Here is a 26,406-nt window from a genome sequence, read left to right on the forward strand (position 1 = left end):
CACTGGCGGCTGTTCTGAGAATAAGCTGGGGGTGGGGTGCGCAAGGGAGCAAGGGCAAAAGCAGGAAAACAAGTCAGGTGGCTGTTGTGCTAATCGGTGAGAAATAACTAAAGATGAACTATGGTGATAGCAGTGAACATGGTGAGAAGAGGCTGGATTCTAGAAATAGCATGTTTCATTGCCTCAAAGGATGCACACCTTTCATGCTTTAATCTCTACAACTGGAATGTCATTAAAATTGATGACATGCCATCATTTGGCAGCATTTTTTCCTTCTTGGTGGTGCACAAAATATACCTTAGGTTTGATGAAAGATGGTGTTTTGAAGGTAGAGATGACAGAATTGACCATCAGATTGGGTGTGGGGTGTAAAAAGAAAAGCCAGGGATGATGCCAGTGCTCTGGCCCGAGCAACTGAAGAATAAAGTGGCCACTTACTGAGACTGAGAAGACTGTGAGAGAAGCAGTTTGAGAGGTGGGGAAAGAGGGCCCATTTGGGGATTATTAAACTATAATGATGATCATGAGTCATCCAAGTGGAGGTGCTGAGTGGGCAGCTGGATATACAAGCTTACAAGAAAGGCATAGGCTGGAAATAGAACCGGGAATTTTAACTGTATTTAGATGATATTTAAAGACATTAGAATAGATGGAATCCCAAGAAGCAAGTTTGGATAAAGAGGTCCAGGGACGAAGCCCTGAGGCATTCCAACATTAAGAAGTCTGGGAGGTGAGAATGAAACAACCAAGGAGGCAGAAAAGAACAGCCAGTGAAACTGAGGAGAAACCAGGAGAACATGGTATCCTGGAAGTCAAGCAAAGAAAATGCTTTAAGGAAAAGTGACCAGTCATGACAAAGGCTTCTGTGTGAACTGTGTGAGAGGTAAAGCAAGATGAAGACTGAGAGGCGGCCACTGGATTAGTTAGTAGCACAAAGTTCATTAGCAACCTTCATTCTTCAGAGCTATTTGAGTAGTGTTGGGGGCGAAAGCCTGACTGTGGAGAGTTCAAGAATTTCAGGGCATCCTATATCATTTACCTGGCTTTATGAAGCTGAAGGATACGTATCTAAAATAATTAAAGTCAATTATGTTTTGGAAACAAAAGTATGGGAGTGGGAGAAGTTTTACAGTTTTTTGGAAGTTTTCTTTCAAGGTAAGGGAGGTTGGAAGAAATAGCAGTGTATTTATATACACTGTAAAGACAGAAAAATTGATGATACAGAAAAGAGGAGACAAAATTAATTCAATGAAAAGCAGTGCATTTCTCAGAATTTACTCATATTTGATAGTAAAAACATAAACCTACCTTTCATGCAAATAAATGATAATGCTTTCCCAATTCAAATACAGTGGCCACTGATGAAATCTTTGCAATTTTCTTTAAATGGTATTTTATAGAAATTACAATTACAGTAAATAAGAGAGAAAACAGAGAAATAATAATGCAAAAGAGCTACTGCCAATTTTCCACAGCTACACGACAATTCCCAGGCAAAAGCTAGGAGATAGAAGAGAGTAAAGGAAGGGGAAAGACCCTGTATTTTCTTTGACCCCTTCTTTGACCCCTTCTCTCTGGCCAAGTTCAACCCAGCTGCTCTGAGGATCTTGATTCCAAGAACAACTGTCTAGCAAACCAGTTTGAGATTTGAGGTAATTAACCAAATATTCTGACTGGAAGTATTTATTTAAAATTCCCAAGAGGTAGATGGTGAAGAAAAAAAATTCTTACTTTTATGAGAAATAAGACCTGAACTATACCACTACAATGCCCATCATCCCAATTATACAGTGTCTGTGACTGACCAGGGTGAAAGTTAACAGAAACAGACGAATCAAGAGCAGTATTACCTGATCATATAACCAATTCGCTTGACAAACTGCCTATAGCGTGCTCTATTGAAGGTTTCTAACCCCACAGCCAGAAGTTCCACTAAGGAGTTAGCAAAGGCAAAAATTTTCATCATCTCTTGAGGTATTGTTGTTTCAGGTAAATAATCACCTAGAAGTTAATCAAAGAAAAGGAAAAAAATTATAATTACTATGGAAAAACACTGAAAGATGTGGATGTCAGTACATTAATGAGGAAAGAAAGTCAAGATAGAGAATCCCCATTGCTCTGGCTCCTATGTCAATATAAAATGGGAAACTTGAGACAAAGTGCAAAATTAAAACCATTTATTAAAGCTGGGCTATGTGCAAGCTGGTCAACCTTATGCATGTAAGAACCAGGGAGGAAACTACAATCACAAGAGAAAGGAAGGAAGCCTCGCCACGGTGACGTAATCATCTCTGTATAGTACAGCCAGGCATGGGGAACCTGAATCAGGAGCCTGCACGAGACAAGACTTAATGCTAAGTTCCTGTGTTTGAGCTTGCCCCTACCACATTTTACATATGACAAAACGAATTAGTCTACCTTTTGCTTTAAACCCAAGGAGATGTTGAAAGAGTTCATGAAACGGGAACTGTGATAGAAGAATAACCAAGTCATCTTCATTAAGGAGAATCCAACTAGTCTCAGGGTCTTCATCCTAAGGGAGAAGATGCAGAATCATGTCAGCTGATTTGACCAGATGACACCATGGTCTAGAGTTACAGGAGCTGAATTACCACAGATCTCAGTGGTACACGTGTGGTATTCTCATGAGTCCTCATGGACTTCTCCTCCAGGACAGAGATTTATACTGTCAGTTCTATTAGATAACCTGTGAATCCCTTAAAATGGCAAGCATAATTTTATGTGTATCTGAGTCATATCCATTCTTCAGTGGCTGAAACTGCTCTCAATTAAATTTCCATCCCAAAGAAGATGAAAAATAATTCCTCTAGAATAGGGATCTTACTATAAATCTCAGTGATTTGACAACATCAATTAAAGAACCATTCACTAAGAGTCCAAGTTATTTTATCTACAAGGCTCTTCTTGCCCCCAAATTAAGGTCTACTGCCATACTCAACTGACTTACCAAGAAGCAATTAGCATTTGCTATGGATAACCAAAGTTCTGTTGTCAATTAGTGTTGCTGAAACCAGGATAAAAATGACAGTGGTCATACACAGGGATCACATAAGGGAAACAGCTGGAGTTTTCTGTTTGATACAGAGCACTGAAGTCTCCTTAGAAACCAAACTGATTTGTGTCCTAAGATATGCTACATTCAAAAGGGAATACCATAAAAAGACGCAGAGATTCTAAAGAATTATCACCTCAGTTTCAACAAGGGACTAATGCAATTCATTCATAATTTCCTGAAGCCACTCATTTTTACCCTCTTACATGTCCTAAATGGCTAGCAAACAAGAGCCTCAGAAATTCTACCTTGAGCAGTCCTCAGCTCCAGCTGTACATCTGGGTGTGGGCCGGGGCGAGGTTTTTAAGTTGCCCAGGTGGTTCTGATATACAGCCGGTGTCAAGAAACCACTGACATGGACGATTCACAGTGCCTTCCACCCATGGCCTTTTCTGAGTCAACAGCACTCCCAGCATTCCCTCCCCAGGCTCTTGAATCCACTCAACATCCAGTGAGTGCTAACCAGGAGCCAGACACAATTCCAGAGTCCTTAACGATTACCTGTCTTTAGGATTAAACGCAGGAAACCTACCAGAAAAAAAGACTCCTCTCTTAGGAGAAACCAGTCTTGGAAGAAAAAAAAAAAAAAAAACCTGCTCCATCACAATCTTTAAAGAGCAATTTGGGACTTCCCTGGCAACCCAGGGGTTAAGACTTGGCACTTCCAATGCAGTGATGCAGAGGACACAGGTTCAATCCTTGGTCGGGGAACTAAGATCCCACATGCCGTGTGGCAAGGCCAAAAAAAAACCAATTTGCACCAGCTCCTGAGAAGCTGCCTCCAGATGACTGTTCAATCTCTAGCAAAGAAGTCTGCATGGCCACGTCATTCACCATCATCTCACCACCTCCTGCAAGTCCCAGGAAGAGCACAATGAGTGGGAAGGGGCTCCTACTTCTGAATGAACACCTGGGTAAATACACAGACATGATCCCACAGCTGCCATGCTGTCATTCTAAGGAGTGTCCACTGCAAACTTTCAACTCCTTTTGAAGAGAAGGGGTTTCAGTAAATTTAGTCCCTGGCCAACCTTGGACAAACATATCAAATCAGGATTTGGACCATAAAAACGCATTAGATAGGGCTGATAACTAGCTGGAAAAAAAAATGCCTTACCAATACACTAACCACGTATATAGTAAAAAGAAAAGTCAATAAATGTTATCTTGAGAAACTGGGGGGTTTTTTGTTTGTTTTGTGGGGCTTTTTCATTTGTTTGTTTTGGCCAATGTTGTGCAGCATGTGGGATCTTAGCTCCCTGACCAGGGATCGAACCCGGGCCCCCTGCAGTGGAAGCGCAGAGTCCCAACCACTGGACCGCCAGGGAATTCCCAAGGAACTGGGTTTTGATCATTAAATTCTCACCAGAAACAGAAAATTATCTTCCATCTTTCAAATGAGAAGATCTAGATAAGAAGTTTGTAAGCGTTAAGGCAGAACCTTGGTAAGATACAGCTCTTTGTTATGCAGACTCAGAGTATCTGTAGGTGAGACCTCAAGCCCAGAAAACTGTTGCTGCATAAAATAAAATCCTAATAGAAAGTGTACGTAATATGTAAACACTTCCAGGTTCCAGACTCTCCCAGCTGCACAGGGAGATGGTCTAGAGAAGGGTGGCAGCAGAGACACTGGCTCAGAGCACAGGCTCTGCGTTTAATGACGTGTGATTTGGGACAAATTCCCTCAACCCCACCCGCGCCTGTTTCCTCATCTCTAAAAGGGGGATGAAAACAGTACTTGCCTCGTGGGGCTGTTGGGAGAATTAAATGGGCTAATACGTAAGAAGTGCTTAGAACGATACTTGGCACGTAAAAAGAGCTCAGAAATGATTAATCAAAATGCTGTCGACATGACAACTTACCTCTTCTCCTCCCTCATCTACTAGTGTCCACGTCCCGGATGCAGGCCCCGAGGAGGATGGATTCCGCTCACTGGGCTTCATGTGGCACAGGAACTCGGCTCGATTTCTAAAGGACGAGGGAAATCACTCCAATCACCTAAACGTAAACACAGGAAGCCCACTGCGTGCATTCTGGATCATCTACTCGTGCTGAGGAAGAGTCAGACATCAACTCAATCTTCAAATGGTTTGAATTAGTAAATAAGAAATAATAACTGGCTAAAACTCAAGGAGACCAAAGCTTCGCTAATCGTGGTGTAGAGACCACAGCCATTCTGGGCCAATAATGATGAGGAACCGCAGAGAAGCAGTTATGCCAGCACAGTGCCCGCCCACAGCGGGGCCTCGGTACACCCAGGACCACACAGTACCTGAACTCTAACCGGCTCACAAAGTGTTCAGGAAACATGCTTTACTGAATTAAAAAGGATAATCTGCAGGTAATGGAGAAGCTGGTTTAGGGGGAAAAGTACACCTAAACACCACGGGTAGGAGCAGCCCCTATATCCAGGCGGTGAGAGGGAGGAATCTGGGGGAATTCCTGCCAGCCAGGCTTTCACAAGGTGCTGGCTGGACCTGACGAGTCAGTGTAACCAGAGACGTTTCTCCTCTCAGACCACCACCCCGTTCTCAGCTCTCTGCTCCTTCCTCTCTGGCCTAACCCTGAAAATTCATCCATTCCCTCCTTTCACCAGAAGCTCTCCTCCAAGACTTCCCATTTCCAACCTGAGGGGCTCCAGTCCTGCAGCTCCACATGTCCACTGATAGCTCTCACTCGTATGTGTCCACCTGCAAACCCCAATGACCTCAAATTTTCCTCCTTACCCAACGGCTCTCCTTTCTGTCTTTTCGGTCTGTTGGGGCTGCCAACACCCTCTCAGTCACTCAGACTCAGAGTCTACAGAGTTCGGTCTGAGCCACCCTTGGCCACATTTTCTTATTTAATCAGCTACTTAATCCTCTCCTGGGAAGATGACCTTCCCGTTCCCCACTTTCTCCTTCCCACTACCGACACCAATTCAGGCTGGGGGCAGACAGGCTTTCCTAGATCAAGAGCCAGTGGTAGTAACACAGTTCAAGGTCACCTATACACACCTCTGCCTTCTCCCCCCACTTAAGGATGTGCCCCCTTGATGCTGGATTCGGTTCCAGAGCCAGGAGAGCCAGATGTCTGCAACCGTAGACAATTCAATGCAAGAAATGAAGCAAAAGCGCATCTCCTTCTGCCTCCAGTCCATCCTAATCTTCCTTAAATACAACTTTTACCCTTCTTCAAAAACCCTCAATCGCTACACAGGCCAGACCATCTCAAATATTCGTCTTAATTTCAAGGTCTTCATAATCAGACTCACCCTAGTTGGTCATCTTTATTATCACCCCCACACACACCCCTTCACTCCAGCCAAGCTGCTCTCCGAACTGCCCCCCGCACAGCTATCCTTCCCTGTACTGTGGGCCACTGCTCACTGTTCTCCCACCTACAGTGCCCTCCCTACTCCTCTCCTGCTGAAATCAGTTCCATTCTTCAAACCCAGCTCATCCACCTGGAACCCTCTGACTACTCCACTCTACCCTCTTTACTCTCTTCATTTCTATTGCATCAATCATAGCTTCACACAATTTAGCACTCGAATCTCTTTGACTGTGCTTTTTTTCCCTCTGCCACTAAATCTCTCCTTCTAAGGAAGAGATCATCCTTTTTTTCTCCCCACAGCACCACAATGACATACATGACAGGAGTCGCAAATCCACTAAAAAGGAGGACCCAAAAAAGTTAATCAGTTAAAAAAAAAAGCAGTTAAAAGGGTCACTTTGGGACAAAGGGTATTAAACCCAAAGAAAACCTGCAATGTTAAATTTTGGAATGCTGACTCTTCCCTTAGCAATTGTTTGGATCGGGGTAGTTTAGGAAGCCAATTGTTTGATAGAACATTTTCATTTCTACTTCACGAAGCTCTTCCACACTTACTTGACAGGAGACATTAGCAGGGCAAGGGACTGCATAAAATGAAAGACCCCTGATGGGTTATTCAACACTTTGATCTGAAATCAGAAAAGGAAAAGGCATACTGTAGAAAACCAACAAGGAACAACCCAAGTATCCATAATCTTAGTTCACCAGAATTTTGACAAAAGGGAGCTGTTAAGAAAACAAAGATGGAACTGGCACCTCATCCACAAGAGTGAGAACACCTGTGGGTCACCTGGCAGTACTGACTGGGCTGTACTCAGAGAACAGAGGTAGCTGAGCCATTTATATCAATTACCTGAAACAATATGGGCGGGAGGAGTATACTGCTATCTTAATCCAAAGATAAATAAAAACAAAAAATCTTCCTTCTACCTAGAAAGATTCAAATTTCTTGCCACCAGAAATACTAAAGAAAAGGTAACATGGAGAATGACCTGGCATACATCTAGCTCTTACCCACCCATCTGAGGGGTTGCTATGAGTAACAACACAACCCAAAGGCAAGCAGCAGAGATGCCTAAATTGATCACAGAGACCTGAGATCTCTGCTAGTATTAAAGAACTTTGAGATGCTTGTGGCTTCTTTTTTATCTGTACCAACTGTAGTGTGAGATGGATTAATTTAGGACGTTGTGTTGAATATTACAGAAAAAAGTCCTAGCAAGCCTTACTGCACAGAAATTTTACAGAATTAAATACTACTAAACCTACCAAGCCAGACTACAACTGAACTTTTGCAATTCCATCAGTTTTCATCAGTTTTGGGTGGTCCAAGAAGTTGCAGCATAATAACTCCTACGAATACAGACTGGATATATCCCAATAATTTTATTTTAAATATCAATATTTTTAAAGTAGGCTTATTTTTTAAAGCAACTTCTTCAGGAAAAATGTTTAACAAAATCACCTCCCATTCTCTTCAACATTAGAAGGCCATTCATCATACCTGGATGAAAGGAACAGCCCATTTACTAACACCAGCTGGGCATCGAAGAATATGGTTTAGAAGGAAGAGGTGATCTCCAGGACAGCCAACTCTTTGTAACACTGATACCTAAACAATAAAGGATGTATAGTTTTACTATTTACAAAGACGAATGTTTTTAAGGGTCTAATGAAATCACTTATCTGCTATTTAAATACATGTGATCTTTCAAAAGAGTAACCAGACATAAGATATACCACTGACTGGTTGAGTTTCTACCACAGAGGTACACAGAGGCCTATGAACCTAAGAGCACTCTGATAAAAATATCGTAAGTAGTTTCTCTGCAAACCCAATTTTTATTATCTGGCAAATTACAAATCACTAATGTTCCTGGCCACACGTGAATAGATATAAGTCAAGTAATTTAATCTATTCCCAGTTTGTAATAGTTTCTCAAATCCAAGTAAGTATGCTTAGAACCTCAGCCCATATCTAAGAATGCTAGCATGAACCTAAAAAAAGCACCCAAGGCAGCTCCATTGAGAAACATAACCAGTAAATGAACAACCTCTCCCCCAGTAACACACCTGATATCTTTCCTAAAGTTCCCACATCCTGATTCCTTCCTTATTTTTCCCTTAAAATTTTTTTTAAAGTATAACTAAGTACAGCATTAAACATAAGATGATAAAAAAGTGATATGAACAACTTTTAGCTCACATACCTATATTCTGAATATACATCTAGTCTTAAATTTAGCATGCTTCCCACATTTCCATTTCCTTCTAAGTCGAAGGCCAAAGATCATTTAACATAAACTTTATCAGAGAGAAAAGCACTGTGTGCTTAATAATGCACTAGATACGGATAACTTATTTCCACATGTCAAGAGCAAAGAAAACGTCACTAACATATTAAACAAATTAGCTGAAGAAGCTATTAAAGAAAAACCTATAAGGAAACAGGAGATAATTCTTAAATTATCAGGGAAATACAGGACAGTATACTATATCTATTTCCTTACCAATTTCTGCAGCCAGAGAAGAATATCATCATGGAACTGAGTATCTTCATTAACTCTCCTGGTGAACATGAATAAGACACTAATGCACTCCTTTAGCTGACACAGATCAGAGGGAATGCTTTCTACCTGTTTAGAAGCTATAAATTAAAAAGAGGATTAAATGAGTCCCATATAAATGGTATTTGTGGGAGAATTTTTAGTGTCTCTACTTAAAATAAATAAATAAATAAACTATTTAAAATATTTAATTCAGATGAAAACCCAAGGAGAAAAGTTACATCAAAATATCTGAGTTTCTACTAAATATGTAAACCGAAAAAAGTATTTAACTTCGTGAAGTATTTCAAAGCAAGAAAAAATTAACTTCATCAAAATTTTTTATTTAAAAATCAGCAAATCTCTGGCCTAGCCCCAGCTCTCTGATTAGTTACGAAAACGATAAGGGAGAAGGATTTTTTTATTTTAAATGATCCTAATATTTCTCCAAGAAATAAAAATTGCATAAGTAATACTTATCATATAGTAAAGGCTAATTTCTTTTTTTTTTTAATAAATAAATTTATTTATTTATTTATTTTTGGCTGCGTTGGGTCTTTGTTGCTGCGCATGGGCTCTCTCTAGTTGCAGCAAGTGGGGGCTGCTCTTCATTGCGGTGCCTGGGCTTCTCATTGCGGTGGCTTCTCTTGTGGAGCACGGGCTCTAGGCGCATGGGCTTCAGTAGTTGTGGCATGCAGGCCTGAGTAGTTGTGGCTCATGGGGTCTAGAGAGCAGGCTCAGTAGTTGTGGCACATGGGCTTAGCTACTCCGTGGCATGTGGGATCTTCCCGGACCAGGGCTAGAACCTGTGTCTCCTGCATTGGCAGGAGGATTCTTAATCACCGAGCCACCAAGAAAGCCCAAGGCTAATTTATTAAAACCCAAAATACGATGAAAAATTCAGAACATTATAAATGCTCTGATGAAAATTAAACACCCCAACAAAATGGACAAGCAAAAATAAAGTGCAATAGACAGAGAATGAAAAAGTATTGTGATTATTAGTTTTAGAATCAAAAACTATATTTGGACTTGAATTGGTAACGAGCACATAAATTAGGACAGTAAGACATTAATGATAAAAAGCAAACTTTTGGCTTCCTAGAGAAGGAGAGAATGACAACCCATGGGGTAGGGAGACCTGGCACTGCTCCCAAGAAATGTTATTAAGGCAGATCTCAGTCCTGTACTGGGGGAGGTAAGGTAAAACAGCAAGCACAAATTATCCCTTATAATATCAGCACACAATAGATTCAACCAGATTGTACCCCTCAATGCTTTTTATGTTTTAGACCACAAGAAAGAGTGAGACTTTCATTACTTACACACCTTGGCCTTCCTGATGAATTGCTAAAGATCTCAGAACAGCCACACTATTGAGTAACGTGTAGATGTAAGACTCCACTTGCAACCGTGAGAGCACAGAAGTGTAAGAATGCAGCGCCAAGGTCTGGTGGAGGTGCTCAGATTTGGCATCAAACAGTTTTTTTAGCTCTCCCAGTGCATTTTCATTCATCTCCACTCTCTGGTAGCGATGATGGCCTGAAACTTTCACTTGATCAGCACAGATACCCTAGCAGTGGGCAAAAGGTAAGATATGAAGCCAGTTACTCTTTGCTCTTGAAGCCTGTATACAATACACAGGCTTCAGTACCATCTTCAAAGAGCTTACAAATCACAGTGAGGGAACAATACTACCACATAGAAAACAATAAAGCTACTATACAACCAGGTACCAATCACAAAAGCATCACAAGTTCAGAGACGAGAAGAGAAACCCTAAAATGCAGTAGGTGGGGAAAGGTGCAAGAAAACAATAGAGCTTGTCTCTAAGACCCTCATGATAGATGACCTTACCTACTACTTTATAAACACTGAGGTCAATGTGATATCCCCTCAACTTCAAGAGACCTCAAAACATCTCTGTACTGACCCTCACCATTCTTTGTGATTCTGCTCAAAACAAACCCCTCCTTTCCAATATTAACCCTCCAACTGTTTTCTTGATTCTATTCTCTCTTTTTCAGTATTTTCAAGTTTCCCTCTCCACAGGCTCCTTCCTGTCTACAAAGAGATACACAGGTCTCCAAGGAATGAGGATTAGGGTTGGGGGAAATCACACGTTTCTCCCTGACATCTCCTCCGTCTTCCCTTCACTGCTAAACTTGTCAAGAGTGGCCTTCTCTTCCTCGCCATCCCTCCCAGGCCACTATGCAATGGCTTTCCTGATGGCACCTTGGCCTCCATAGGGTCACATCTTATTGCCTTCCCTATTTTCTCATTTCCTCTTGACCTTGTTCCATGGATCATCCTCCCCTTGACACTCTCTACCCATTAGATGTTCCTGGCTTTATGCCCAAGGTCACAAGCTAAATGGCCCACGGGCTGAATCTGACCTGGAGACATGACCTGCTTTGGCATCTACTGTGCATGAGTGAGTGAGAGAATGTATGTGTGTGTGCGCGTGCGCGTGTGTGTGTATTTAGTTGCCAACATTTACAAATCAGGATCCCTCACATAAAAATCCAGATTTCTAGCTTCTCGTAGAAAAACATAAGATGTGGCAATGCTGAACCAATATAACCTCACAGCAACAATCAACTATAACACAAGAGCAGCTCCCCATGATGGACCAGGCATGAGCTTACCCAGTGATCACCGTCCCACTCAACCCGTTTCACTTCTCCAGGTCACCTGCCTGGCCCCTGTGGGCACATGACACTGTGACTCCTGCACTCAATTACTATGGGCTAAGACAGGGTCAGTGCGGGTAAACGGAGCAGACTCCAGACCTCAATGGCATCACAGGAAGAGCAGCTCCACTGCAAATTCCCCAGGCTCCTGCAAGCTTTACAAAACACCAGTCAATATACCTGTACAGGCAACTGTTCCTCCTTGAAGTGCCATAGTCGACTTTTGGCATTTTGGCAATCAGACATCAGAGCAAGGAGCTCAGCTTCAGCCAGCAGCAGCTGCTTCCTACAGCGTGAGTAGTTCAAAAGCAACTCATAAAATTCATGCCTGTCCTGATGAGCCATGCTGTCAAATTCTTCTAAATATGACTCAACATTTTCCAGCCATGAACCAGGCTCAAAGACTTTTAGCTGTTCTTCAGTAAATGGTACTATTTCTGGTTCAGATGGGAGCTCCGGGTAGAGTCGCTCATTACGTAGCAAGGGTTTCACTGCCACCAAAGCTGGTATATCCCCAGCAGTTTCAGCTGGCAACTGGGGATACAGTTTTTTCACTCTAGGTGGCTGAAAAATGTCTTTGGCTTCACAAGAACTCTGCAAGCCAACATTTTGTAGCACCTCTGAAGAGAGACCCAAGGCTTCTTTGTCTTCTCTCCTATTCTGAGTATCTCCGACCTTCAAATTTTCCACTTCCTGCTGAATATAAGAAACATTAGATTGCAGTGTGCTTTCCAAAGGTCCACATTGTACCAGTTTATCTTCCTCCATTTCTGTAATGTTCTCGGGGGGTTCTACTGTGGTTCCGACATTGCCTCCAGGATCGACCTTCGGCTTGACTGCATCATCCCCAGCACAGGCTCTGATCTCCTCTCCCTTCTTTAGACTCTCTGTTTTACATGTCAGGGACTCTTCATTGCTTAGAGTTAAGGAGGTGAGTGGTACATCAAACATTTCACTCTCGTCTTGTCGACTAGCATCATTCTGGAGCTGGGAATTGGTTAACTCCTTTAGATGGTCTCCTTTGAATTCACAAGGTGGGGTAGGGATTTCCAGCTCTCTGGAGGTTTTTGGAAGGGAGACTTCATCAGACTCTTCCCTCTGAAGGGTTTCATATTTCTTCTTTTCCTAAAAACAAGATTTATAAAGTGAAATAATTTATAATGTAACAATAACTGATGCTTTCAACATGAGGAATTTTTAAATTGTATAAAAAAATCTAAGTTCACTTCATAAGCAGTGTGTTTCATATTTCATATTATTCAATTTTGAGAATGCTGAATTTGGGAGATTCACTAGTCTAATCCCTACAGAGGAAGACATGAGAATAAGCAACAAATTATGATTCAAGAATGGAGAAGGAAAGTCTTAATTAGGCTGTTCTTCATTCTGCTAGAGGTTAAGTAAGAGAGAACAGTCTCCAAGTATCTTAGGCTTCAACAGGTTTGCATCCTGACAAACATATCTATTCAAATTTCAGGCAGAAAAAGTCAGGACAACTTGAGCAATGAAATAAATAACTATAGTACTGGATTATAACCTCAGAATAAAATAAATATCCATGAGTCCATACTCACATAACTAAATATATAAACATATACATATGTTATATGTATCTTTTTTTTCTTAATGGACAAGAAGTGGCACTCTTCCTTATAGAAGTCCAATTAATAAATGTAGATGGTATGAGAAAAACAGAAAATCACAATTAGAACACCATGGTACTAACTGCCACAGGCAAGAGGCAAGATCTACTAAGTAATGAAAGTGAGTGAAAATTTAAGCAGAAGCAGAATATTTGTATAGTCCCAAAGTATCCCCTAAATATTTAGTAATTATAAAGGGAAAAATTGTAAGTTTCAGTGGAGAATCCTGGCAGTCAACACCTTAACCAAGTGATCAGGGTTACTATAACCAGCAATACATCCCCATACGATGCTCTGAGAAGGCTTATCCCCTCTTCAGTACCCTTTCTAATAATGTATAACCTCAATCTAAGCATGAGAAAACACCAGACGAAAACCCAAATTAAGGGAAAGTCTACAAAATAACTGAAGTGTTATGATCATCAAAGAAAAGACAAGACTGAGGAACTATCAAAAGACTGGAGAAAACTATTAGAGACATGACAACTGAAAGCAATGTAGGATCCTGGATTGGACACTGGAACAGAAAAAGGACATTAGCAAGAAAACTGGTGAAATTCAAAAAAGTTCTATATTTTAGTTAATAGCATTGTACCAATGTTAATTTGTTGGTTGTGATAAATGTTCTACAACATAGAATTTACAGTTACGTAACACAAGAAGATGCTGGATGAAAGGCATATGGAACTCTCTGTATTATACCTGCAACTTATTAAATCCAAAATGAACTCCAAAAAAACCAAAAACCAAAAAAAGTTAACCATTTAAAAAATAAGATAAAATAAATTATGGTTTTTTAATGAAGTATCTCTGGCATTAACACACAAACTAGACACACAGGAAAGAAGCCTGGATAAAAAAGAAGAAAAAATATGGAAATATTTATTATTTATTTATTTAAATAAAATTGTTACATCCAAAGAAACTAAAAAATGACTGACTCACTCAAATACTTCCCTCACTATAAAATTTTTTTTTTAAATGTGGGCTGTTTTTTGGCTGTGTTGGGTTTTCGTTGCTTCATGTAGGCTTTCTCTAGTTGCTGCGAGCGGGGGCTACTCTTCGCTGTGGTGCGAGGGCTTCTCATTGTGGTGGTTTCTCTTGTTGAGAAGCACGGGCTCTAGGTGCGCGGGCTTCAGTAGTTGCAGCACGCGGGCTCAGTAGTTGTGTCTCGCAGGCTCTAGAGCACAGGCTCAGTTGTGGCGCACGGGCTTAGTTGCTCCGCGGCCTGTGGGATCTTCCCAGACCAGGGCTCGAACCCGTGTCCCCTGCATTGGCAGGCGGATTCTTAACCACTGTGCCACCGGGGAAGTTCCCACTGTGAAATTTTAATGAAGGCAAAATGATGGTTACAAAGTTATCAGTGATTTTGGATTATGTTGTCCAGCAAATGTCCAGCAACAAAAAGCTGACAAGTAAATAGCCAAAAAAGTAAAACATTTATATGCACCTAGTATTAGGAAGAAAAGATGAATGTTTTTCAAATGGAATTTGAGCTCAGCTTGTTGGTAATGAACTACCAAATGTTTACAAATGGTAGTGATGCAAGAAGCAACGTGTCCCTCCAAAATTACTTTAATCTGCACCGTGGATATCAGATTCAGAGAACAGCCACACAATGCATACAAACCACTTTGTCAAACTGCCTAAAATCATGAATACCAGGAAAGCATTACATGAGTATTTATAAGAAAATGAAAAAGTGGGTCCAATTACACTGCAATGATGTTTAGCACACTAGCTATAATAAATAGGTCTGTCAGATTGAGAGGTCAGAAAAAAGAAAATGAGGAGAGGGAGGCCAATGGTTACTACAGTGGGAGAAATGCTGGTGTACTGGTCAGGGCAGAGGCCAAATTTTACTGAGCTGAACAATGATGAAATGAAATTAAGAAAACAGTTTCATTTATAATGAACAGAGAACAAAATACTTAGGGATAAGCTTAACAAAAGAAGTGTAAAATTTATACTCTGAATATTACAAAACAAAATTTGAAAGAAATTAAAGACTAGTAAGTGAAAACACATTCCATTTTCATGGAACAGATCGCAATATTGTTAATATGGCAATACTCCTCAAATTGATATACAAATTCAACACCATCTCTATCAAAATCCCAGCTGCCTTTTTTGCAGAAAATGACAAGCTGATCCTTAATCTCATAAGGAAATGCAAGGAACCCAGAATAGATGAAACAATCTTGAAAAAGAAGAACGAAGTTGGAGATCTCCCGCTTCGCAATTTCAAAATCTACTACAAAATTACAGTAATAAAGACAGTGTGGTTCTAGCACATGGACAAACAGATCAATGAAACAGAACTGAGAATCCAGAAATAAACTCTTTTTTTAATCAACATTTTTTATTTCTTGTCTTTTTTTTTTCAAGTTGTTGGGAGCTTTTTATTTATTTTTTTAACGTCTTTATTGGAGTATAATTGCTTTACAATGGTGTGTTAGTTTCTGCTGTAAAACAAAGTGAATCAGCTATATGTATACATATATCCCCATATCTCCTCCCTCTTGCGTCTCCCTCCCACCTTCCCTATCCCACCCCTCTAGGTGGACACAAAGCAACAAGCAGATTTCCCTGCACTATGCAGCTGCTTCCAATAGCTATCTGTTTTACATTTGGTAGTGTATATATGTCCATGCCACTCTCTCACTTCGTCCCAGCTTACCTCTCCCCCGCCCCATAACCACAAGTCCATTCTCTACATCACCGTCTTTATTCCTGTCCTGCCCCTAGGTTCTTTTTTTTTTTAACATCTTTATTGGAGTATAATTGCTTTACAATGGTGTGTTAGTTTCTGCTTTATCATGTACCACAATGTTCACTGCAGCTCTATTTACAATAGCCAGTACATGGAAGCAACCTAAGTGTCCATCAACAGATGAATGGATAAAGAAGATGTGGCACATATATACAATGGAATATTACTCAGCCATAAAAAGAAACGAAATTGAGTTATTTGTAGTGAGGTGGATGGCCCTACAGTCTGTACATACAGAGTGAAGTAAGTCAGAAAGAGAAAAACAAATATCGTATGCTAACACATATATATGGAATCTAAAAAAGCAAAAAAAAAATGGTCATGAAGAACCTAGGGGCAAGACGGGAATAAAGACGCAGACCTACTAGAGAATGGACTTGAGGATACGGGGAGGGGGAAGGGTAAGCTGGCACAAAGTGAGAGAGTGGCATGGACATATATACACTACCAAATGTAAAACAGATAGCTAGTGGGAAGCAGCCGCATAGCACAGGGAGATCAGCTCGGTGCTTTGTGACCACCTAGAGGGGTGGGATAGGGAGGGTGGGAGGGAGGGAGACACAAGAGGGAAGAGATTTGGGGATATATGTATACATATATGTATAACTGATTCACTTTGTTATAAAGCAGAAATAAACTCTTATATTTAAGGTCAACTGATTTTCAACAAGGATGCCACGACAATTCAATGGGGAAAGAACAGCCTTCAACAAATGGTGCTAAACAACTGGATATCCAAAGAATAAAATTGTACCCCTATCTTATATCATGTACAAAAATTAACAAAAAGGATCATAGACCTAACATAAGATCTAAAACTTTTAAACTTTTCAAAAAAAACACAGGAGTAAATCTTAGTGACCTTGGGTTAGGCAAAGCCTTGTTAGACATGACACCGAAAGCACAGCAACAAAAGAAAAAAGTAGATAAATTGGACTTCATAAAAATTTTAAGATTTTGTGCTGAAAATCAAAATACGAAGAAAATGGAAAGACAACCCCACAGAATGGAAGAAAATGTCTTCAAATCAATTATCGTATAAGGGGCTTATATACAGAATAAAAAAAAAAAGAACTCTTGTAACTCAAGAATAAAAAGATGAACAATCCAATTTAAAAATGGGCAGGGCTTCCCTGGTGGCGCAGTGGTTGAGAGTCCGCCTGCCGATGCAGGGGACACGGGTTCGTGCCCCCGTCTGGGAGGATCCCACATGCCGCGGAGCGGCTGGGTCCGTGGGCCATGGCCGCTGGGCCTGCGCGTCCGGAGCCTGTGCTCCGCAACGGGAGAGGCCACAGCAGTGAGAGGCCCGCGTACCGCAAAAAAATTAAAAAAAAAAAAAAAATGGGCAAAGGATCTGAACAGACATTTCTCCAAAGATAATACAAATGGCACATAAAAAGATGCCTAACATTATTAGTCATCACAGAAATGCGAATCAAAATCACAATGAGGTAACATATCACACCCACTAAGATTACTAAAGTCAGATAATAATAAGTGTTGACAAGGATGTAGAAAAATTAGTATCCTCAAACACTGCTGGTGGGAAGCTAACATGATGCTTCTCTATGCAAAAGAGTTAGGCATTCCAAACCATGGTGATGGTGACACAATCTTGGATCATACCAAAAACCACTGTATTACACACTTTAAATAAGTATAGTGTGTGAATTATAGCTCAATAAAGCTGTTAGATGCAAAGATAGGAGATTTTAAAAACTCAGAGAGTTGAGAAATAAATGAAAAGTAAGGAAGCAGAGACGGGAATGTGAAATAGAGGGAGAACATTTTAGTCGTCTTTTCTTAAACTGTAAGAGACATCTGGGGGTGTTAAATGTTAACTGGAAGAGAAGATAGGGAGCTGGAAGTAGGCCAAGAGGGGCCACAAGATCAAGGGCACAGCAAATAAACACACCTCCTGCAACCCACAGGCCACCTCAGGCTTCCTCTCCAGCCTGTCCCTCACATAGTTTTTAACTTCCCTTTGCCAAGGGAAGTTGTTGCCCAACTCTGACCCCACCAAACCACTTTCTCTTTCCCAATCCATGACTGCCCTTGCAATTTCAAATTCCTCCCCTCAGCTAAACAAAATGAAGTCTCCAGCTGCTACTATCAAACTTGCAGGCCCACATCCAGCAGATCTACCTTCCTGAGAATAATCACAACCATAACAGCAACAGATAATGTGGTTAGGTAACCAATTAAAGAATTTTTTAAACCTTCCTAATGCTCCCAGAGAAGAACACATAAGACTTCGGGTTTTATTTCCCTTGGGGGTGGAACCCAGTGCTTCTCTGTTTAATTCTCCACCTGTGTTGTTACAGAAGTTAGGTCCAAAGAGGAATTAACCTGGGGTTGCCCCAGGAAAGGAGGTGGGGGAAAGGAGAGGAAAGCTGGTAATTTGATTCAAAGAATGGACTGGCCAGATCAGAGAAGGAAGGCAGAAGGAAAGGATGAACAACCGCGAGACACACAACTGTTTGAGAGGGTAGCAAAGGCCTGACCCTGCCCCTCACAGATCCCTGGATAGGACAGGACGTCTGGGGTGCACATGCGGAAGGAGAAGGGGTTCACTGTGTTCATCACCAACGCATGGCCTCTGAACAGTGATGAGCTCCCTGTGGCTCAATTCACTTCTCCAAAGCACAGAATAGGGGAGCAGGTCCTGAAAGGTCTCCTAGCCTCCAGCCTCTGCCCTCCCACCAATTCATCCCAAACACCACCATAAGACTGGTCCCCCTAAAACACTACCCTGAACACCACAAAAACAATCACAGCTCTCCACTTAATGAAAGTCTGACTCTTAACTTCGGCACTCAGTGCCTTTGATGACTCAGTTATGATCCTGTCCCAAGACAAAATCTTCAATGACCACATCAACCCTTCCACAGCACATGCTTTACTCTGAACTCTGCGGTGTGTACTTGCCATCTGGCCCTGGTCACGTGCTACCACATATGGTTATTTATCTTTATGTTGTGTCCCCCAAATGACCACAAATATCTTGAGACCAGAGAATATATCTTATGCCTTTTGGGATCTGATCTGCCTCTGATTTTCAACACTCTGTTCAATAAACATCTCTTGAAACAATAATGATGACTTATAGTTCACAAGAATTTATTGAGTACCAACTGTATGCTGAGCTCCTAGGTACTAGCATCCTAAAATGAAGAAATTATTGAATTATCCAACAAATGTGATCTGGCACATTCAGAAGTTTATTTTTATATGCCTTGCAGAAAGCAAAGGGACTATCCAATGAATTCAGAGGAAACTGAACTTTTATGCCAAAATCTGAATCAAATTTTACACTTAAGAAACAAAATTTCATTTAAAAACAAAAAAGAAAGCCAACTTCCAATTACTTTGCCTACTTGAGTTAACCAGAGATAAAGATTAGAACCTACTGTATATATAACAATCATTACAGATCACAAAATAAAATTCAAACAGAACTCCATGTGTATCGAGTTGTGTGTGCAAAAATTAGTGCTTACATAATTTTATTTTGACCAAAAGACATGTTTCTTACAACTGAAAATGGCCTCGTGATTAACATTTCTTTATTTTTTATCTCTACCTAAGTTATGTACAGGTAGAGAACCAATTTTAAAATAATTCCACAGGAGAAAAAATAATCAAGAAGTTATACAGAAACAGAAGAGTTATTAATAAACATAGAAAGACTTACTTAACCATACATTACAGTAAATATGCCCTAGAGTGTTGGTGTATGTGTGGGGAAAAAACCTAAAGAGCACATGACAAACTGCTACCAACAGTTATCTCCAAGAGATGGAATTCAGGGCATTTCATTTCTGTGTTGTATACTTCTCTCTGTGTGTGTGTATATACTCATACATACACACTTTTTTTAAGCAATGAGCACTTCTGTAATCAGAAAAAAAAGTTGTTTTTTTTTTAAGTTCTGGAAAATAAATGGTCACTTTCCATTCATCACTTGCAGTTCTTCCTCTTTAAACTGTACTAAGTAAAAAAATTACAACTCCTTTCCATCCTTAAAAATATTAATGAGCTACTTCTTCATAAATGATAAAGGTTCAATTTTACACACTACATAGAATACTTTTGTGGGATTACTTTATTTTCTTTCATTATTCTGAAAGTATTTATTAGGTAACTACTACTGTATGTCAGGCATAGTTCTAGTACATGGGGTACATGAAGTGAACCAAACAGGCAAAGCTCCTTGGCCATGGGATTACTTTAAATGCAGGGTCTGTTTATCATGAATGTCTGTATCCACGGCACTTAGCACACTGCCTGGCACAGAACAGATAAAAAGGGCTTGGACACATGAGTCCAACTATCAGCTCAAGAGCTCTCAGGGCAATTTTACCCACTCTCCCTGGGATGTACAAGAATGCTTTACAAGTAAAAAGGAGAAGGATGGGGATTATATATTTTGCTGAGAATACATCTCCTCCTGGCTGCCACTTCTGTGTTGCTCTTAACAGTCTTGCTTCACGTATCAGCAGCACTTTCCATGCTTGATCTCTTCCTCTTCCTTTCATACGCTTTTTTCTCTCAACTTCTAGGACCCCAAACATATCCTACCTCACCGGTCACTCCTCAAGCTCCTTTGTTGATTCCTGCGCCTCTCCCCGCAAAACTGGAGTGCCCTTGGGTCCTGTTCTTGTCACCTGTTTATATTACACTCGCTCCTAAGGTAACCTAGTTCAGTCTCTGGTTTTAAATAACTACCTATATGTTGATGACCCCAAATCTTTTCTCTCTCCCAAACTCTAGATCCACATAGCCAATCCATTTGGATGTCTGACAGACATTTATTTCAAAATTAGCATGTCCTAAACTGAATTCCTGATCTGCCCCCCAAAAGCTGTCCTACTCACTGCCTCCCCCATCTCAGAGTCACCCCTGACTGTTTTCTCATATCCCAACCAAACCACCAACAAATAGTCTTGGCTAGATCTTCAGAAATTCCCAAACTGCAAACACTTCTCACCACCTCTGCTTTACAACTCTGGTCCAAGCCACCATCACCTCCTGCCTGGATCACAGCAAAAATCTCTTAGATGGTCTCTCTGCTCATACTCTTGCTCCCTTACAGTCTGTTCTCAACAAAGCAAGCACAGTGACCCTTTAAAATAACTTAGATCATATCACTCCTCGGCTTGAAACCCTGAGGTGATTCCATGTTTAACTCAAAGTACGAATCCTTACAATGGCCTACAAGGCCCTACACGACCTGGCCCTGTGTCACCTTCTGACTTCATCCCAAATACTCGCCCCTCACGCACTCCACCCTAAGGACACTGCTACTGCCTTAAGGCATTTGCCCCAGGTGTTCCCAAAATCCAAATGGCTAACTCCCTCATCTCTTTCATGTCTTTATTTAAATTTCACCTTCAGTAAGGACTACCTTGACTGCCTATATAAAAATCACAACCCGGACTTCCTGGTGGAGCAGTGGTTAGAACCCACCTGCCAATGCAGGGGACACAGGTTCAAGCCCTGGCCCGGGAAGATTCCACATGCTGCGGAGCAACTAAGCCCGTGCACCACAACTACTGAGGCTGCGCTCTAGAGCCCACGAGCCACAACTACTGAAGCCTGCACACCTAGAGCCCGTGCTCTGCAACAAGAGAAGCCACCGCAATGAGAAGCCCATGCACCACAAGGAAGAGTAGCCCCCACTCGCCACAACTAGAGAAAGCCCACGCGCAGCAACAAAGACCCAACACAGCCAAAAATAAATAAATAAATAAACTTATTTAAAAAAAAAAAATCACAACCCATCCTAATCACCAGTACTCAGCTCCTTACCCTGTTCCTCTTTTCCTTTTTCCATAGCACTTGTCATCTTCTAATATATTATACATTTTATTTATTTTTTTATGGAGTTTTCTGTTTGTTTGTCTTCTCCTTCTAGAATGCAAGCTACGTTAAGGCCAGGTTCTTTTTTTTATTTTTTATTTTTCCTCTGTTTACATCCCAAGTGCTTAGAACAGTTTCTGGGACATAGTGGGTGATCGATGAGTGTTTATTCAACAAATAAATGCATCTTAGGAGGCACAACAGGAGCTAAATAACATAGAACATCCCCCAACTTCACTCCTATAATCACTCACGGGAAGGAGGGACTAAGAGGTAGAAATCATCTAGGCCAAGAAGCAAGAGGCGATGGGGATTTAAAGGTCTCTGTTTCTGTTATCAGTTTTCTGGGACACATCTCAGTCTATCTTTAGCAATTACAATATACTCTTACTATTAATGAGTTGTCGGCATTCAGAATTTAGTATTAACTGCAAAAATAGTTTCCATGACTATAAAATATACTGCTTCTGCAGAGTACATCCAATCTAAAAATCTACTGTTCTTAACTCATAATCTACCATGATCAATGAAGTCAGGGTCCTCCAAGGTAGGTGAAACTAATCAGGACTATCTCTTAGGTATCAAGTGATAAGCACCAGAAAACCAAAAACTAGCAATGTGAGCTCATCTTCCAAATGATTAATATTAAGGAATACAGGTCAGCTGCTGGGTCAAACTATCTAAAGGCAAAAGCACATGACACTCCTCACTTCCTGAAATAAGCCTTGGAACTACTTTATGGTTCCATTAACAGTAACCAAGTTACACCACAATGGTAAAGGTTTCATTAATGTAGGACTTCATGATCATAACCAAACCATAACCAGCTCTAAGTAATATATCTATTTACTCTAAGAGAAGAATCAATTTTCTAAACTGACAAGTATGAGGGCCTTGATGATGTCGTGGACTTTTTCCATTTGTTTTCTCATACTATTTAGAGGAAATTTACCAGAGTAAATTCTTCTGAGTGACAAAGCTTGGAAATATTCTTCAATACTGGTATTTTTTCCTTCATTTAACAAACATTAGCAAATGCCTACAAGGGCTGTAAAGGGTATTAGGAAAAAGACAGGTCCCTCCCTCACTGAGTTCACAGTCTAAGGGAGAAGAGAGATGTTAACAAACTAACTGCAAGTGAGATGAGTGACACAAAGCGGTGTAGAGCGCTACTGGTGGGGGCTGGGGGGGTAATGTGGGTGATGAGGGTGATGAGGTTTAAGCAGAGACCTCATGAATGAGCAGGTGAACAGGGACAGGAAGAGGTGTCAGCACAGAGCAAAGAGTATGAGCAAAGGCCCTAAAGCAGGAAAGGATGTATACGGCTGAGAATCAAGAGACAGTAGTGAAGACCAGAGGCTGAGGAGAAAGACAGAATCCAGACAGTTTAGGGCCTTGAGTCCACACTTTGGACTCTTGGACTCTGGGCAATGGGAAATCTTTGAAAGGCCTTAAGTAGGAGAGCAATCATTTTGGGGGTCTGTTTATAAAAATATCAATCCAGCTTTAGTTTAGAGAATGGGCAGCAAGAATGAACTTGGAAAGGCCATTTTAGCAAAAATCCAAGAAATCTTCCTTGGAGGATGGTTGAGTTAGTCAGGATGGAGAGAAATGGGCAGAATCAAGAGAATAGTTACAAAATACAATTGGCAAGCCTTAGTGACTGACTAGATTTGAAAGGTGACTAAAAGTATGTCAAGGGTTTCTGGTTTGATCAAATACCTCTGGAATTAAGACCTCTTTATAAATTTTAAAAGACAAAAAATAAATTTATGTTTGTGTAGGGAGGTTGCCCACAATGTGTCAATAAAATGAGCAATTGGGGACTTCCCTGGTGGCGCAGTGGTAAAGAATCCGCCTTACAATACAGGGGATGCGGGTTCCATCCCTGGTCAAGGAACTAAGATCCCACATGCCACGGGGCAACTAAGCCCGTGCGCCACAACTACTGAGCTCGCAGGCCTCAACTAGAGCCCACACGCCCTGGAGCCTGCACACCACAACCACAACTAGAAGAGAGAAAACCCACATGCCACAACTAGAGAGAAGCCTGCGCGCCGCAACGAAAAGATTCCACACGCCTCAGCAAAGATCCCACGTGTCGCAACTAAGACCTGACACAGCCAAAAAATAAATAATAAATAAATCTTTTAAAAAAAATAAAATAAAATGAGCAATTGGTTTTTCATGATGGATTTAAGTTTGATCTTTAATTTTTTATTTTAGAAAATCTGTTCTAAACAAATAACAGAGAATCCTCTTAACTGACCATTTTTAAGTATTTATAACATTCTATCTATAGATACCCATAGATATGTAGAACAATTATTAAGCTACTGGACCGAGAATTAAGATTTTGGGCTTTAACTTGAGTCTCTTACTAACTGCATGACTCTGGCTTATCATTTAATTTATCTAGGATTTAGTTTCATCATTCATTTTGAAAAAAAAAAAAACCCTACAGATTGAGAATTAAGATTCTGCTCTCGGGCTTCCCTGGTGGCGCAGTGGTTGAGAGTCCGCCTGCTGATGCAGGGGACACGGGTTTGTGCCCCGGTCCGGGAAGATCCCACGTGCCGCGGAGCGGCTGGGCCCGTGAGCCATGGCCGCTAAGCCTGCGCGTCCGGAGCCTGTGCTCTGCAACGGGAGAGGCCACAGCAGTGAGAGGCCCGCGTACCGCAAAAAAAAAAAAAAAAAGATTCTGCTCTCTATAGATGGATGTTTACATGTTATACACTACTGTATTCTAGGTTCAGGGACCTTATGCATGGCTAACCAATGGCTTTTTACTTCCTCCTCTATTTAGATAGTCCTTTACCAGCCCAATACAATGCAAAATTACTCCTCTTAAAAATGTTTCTGGGGCTTCCCTGGTGGCACAGTGGTTGAGAGTCCGCCTGCTGATGCAAGGGACACGGGTTCGTGCCCCGGTCCGGGAGGATCCCACGTGCCGCGGAGCGGCTGGGCCCGTGAGCCATGGCCGCTGGGCCTGCGCGTCCGGAGCCGGTGCTCCGCAGCGGGAGGAGCCACAACGGTGAGAGGCCTGCGTACCGCAAAAAAAAAAAATGTTTCTGAAATTAGTAGCAAAATGGCTTTCTCCCCAGAGTAATTCCTCACAGACCTGGGTACACGGATGCACATAACTCCACTACAGTTTTTTTTTAAGGCATCATAATGAAAGGGATCTACATAAGTCATTTACAGCTTATTAAATATGGTAGCTTTGAACACCAGTCTCCTGCTAAAATCTTGTTCTCATGAGAAAATCCTATTTTCGGATCATTTTTAAGTTACACCTGCTCTGGAACATCACCTACTTGTAGGAAAGGAAATTTCCTGTATCTTTAATACCACCTTCATTATTTCCTTAATATAAATTCAGTTTCCGGTAAGCCAAAATTATATATGTCCAGCTATCCACGGGCAGCATTTAATCTGTTCACTGTAAAATAAATGTCATTTCAGAAAACATAAGGGAACGAAATGAAAGCCCAGACTGCGCCTGAAAACAAGACAAATCAACTTTAAATCACACCAATACCACACGTTAGTATAATCCAGGAAACCCAGAAAATTCAGATCTGTCCCTGCTGTATGAGTCCCGCTCTGGTTTAATTTCTGGTCATTCATGCCCCATCATAAACAACCAGGATAATGAGAAATAAACAGCAGCAGCACCACTGTCATCTTGAATTTTTAAATTGAAAAGGCACATCACTACAGTCTGCTTTCTGTCTCTATCTGTAAAGCTCTTCCAAAGGATACATTCTTGAGTGGAGGAGGGGTCCCTTTCCTCTTTATGGGAAGAGGGACTGAAAACGTTCACAGATTATAAAGGAGAAAAAGAGAGTTAAAGATGAGACTGGGAAGAGAAAAGCTACTTCACGATAGGAATCTAGACCCGGGTGAGGAAAGTCAAGAAAGGAGCAGAAAAGGAAGAGCCTAGTGAGGTCACAGGAGGAAAAAGAAAAAAAAAGGGGCTCCTGACAAAGTCCGGTAGAGGAACGTGAAGGAGGAACAGAGGAACAAGCCTGGTGTCAACGGGTGGGGGGGTCAAATACGGGGAGGTGGGGACAGGGGATGAGAGGGGCTCAGGGGACGGGCAGAGTGGGCTGGAGAGGCCGAAGAGAAGAAAAAAGAGAGCGCACCTGCCAGGGCCTGGGGAGGATAGGATGGGCGGGTTCCCTCACCTTGGTTTTAGTCCGGCTGGCCTTGGCCTTGGCCCTGGCCCGGCGCGGGGGCCTCACCGCCTCGGCCATAGACCCTGCGCTGGCAACGTCGCCGCTTGTTTTTGTCAAAACTCTGCGCTTTCCACAACCTGCCCAGTTCCGGCCTCCGTACTGTCACGTGATCGAATCTCCACCACTCCCGGGGGAGGGGCGGCAACTCGGAGCCTCTACCGGCAGCAAAGTAGGACAAACCACTCCGGGAGCCTTTTCCACTGGAGGATGGTGGCCCCGCCCCCTTACATCCAGGCCCCACCCCCTGACCCGGCAGGCGC

The 26,406-nt window shown here is 41.5% G+C and overlaps 1 protein-coding gene across 2 annotated transcripts in view; it reads right to left on the minus strand.

The window, feature by feature from the left end:
- The window catches only part of EPG5 (ectopic P-granules 5 autophagy tethering factor), a gene marked incomplete at both ends in the record, with an annotated part of 121,738 nt that extends 95,574 nt beyond the window's left edge, over positions 1-26,164 (minus strand). For both annotated transcript variants that reach the window (XM_079717931.1, XM_079717930.1), the window contains 9 exons: positions 1,851-2,001; positions 2,419-2,533; positions 4,936-5,041; positions 6,944-7,017; positions 7,893-8,000; positions 8,899-9,035; positions 10,264-10,507; positions 11,808-12,752; positions 26,096-26,164. In XM_079717931.1, the coding sequence (XP_079574057.1) occupies positions 1,851-2,001; positions 2,419-2,533; positions 4,936-5,041; positions 6,944-7,017; positions 7,893-8,000; positions 8,899-9,035; positions 10,264-10,507; positions 11,808-12,752; positions 26,096-26,164 (1,949 nt within the window). The remainder of the gene's footprint in view (positions 1-1,850; positions 2,002-2,418; positions 2,534-4,935; positions 5,042-6,943; positions 7,018-7,892; positions 8,001-8,898; positions 9,036-10,263; positions 10,508-11,807; positions 12,753-26,095) is intronic.
- Positions 26,165-26,406: the final 242 nt, after the last annotated feature.

This window comes from Hyperoodon ampullatus, assembly GCF_949752795.1.
Source record: "Hyperoodon ampullatus genome assembly, chromosome: 13".
Lineage (NCBI taxonomy): Eukaryota > Metazoa > Chordata > Mammalia > Artiodactyla > Ziphiidae > Hyperoodon > Hyperoodon ampullatus.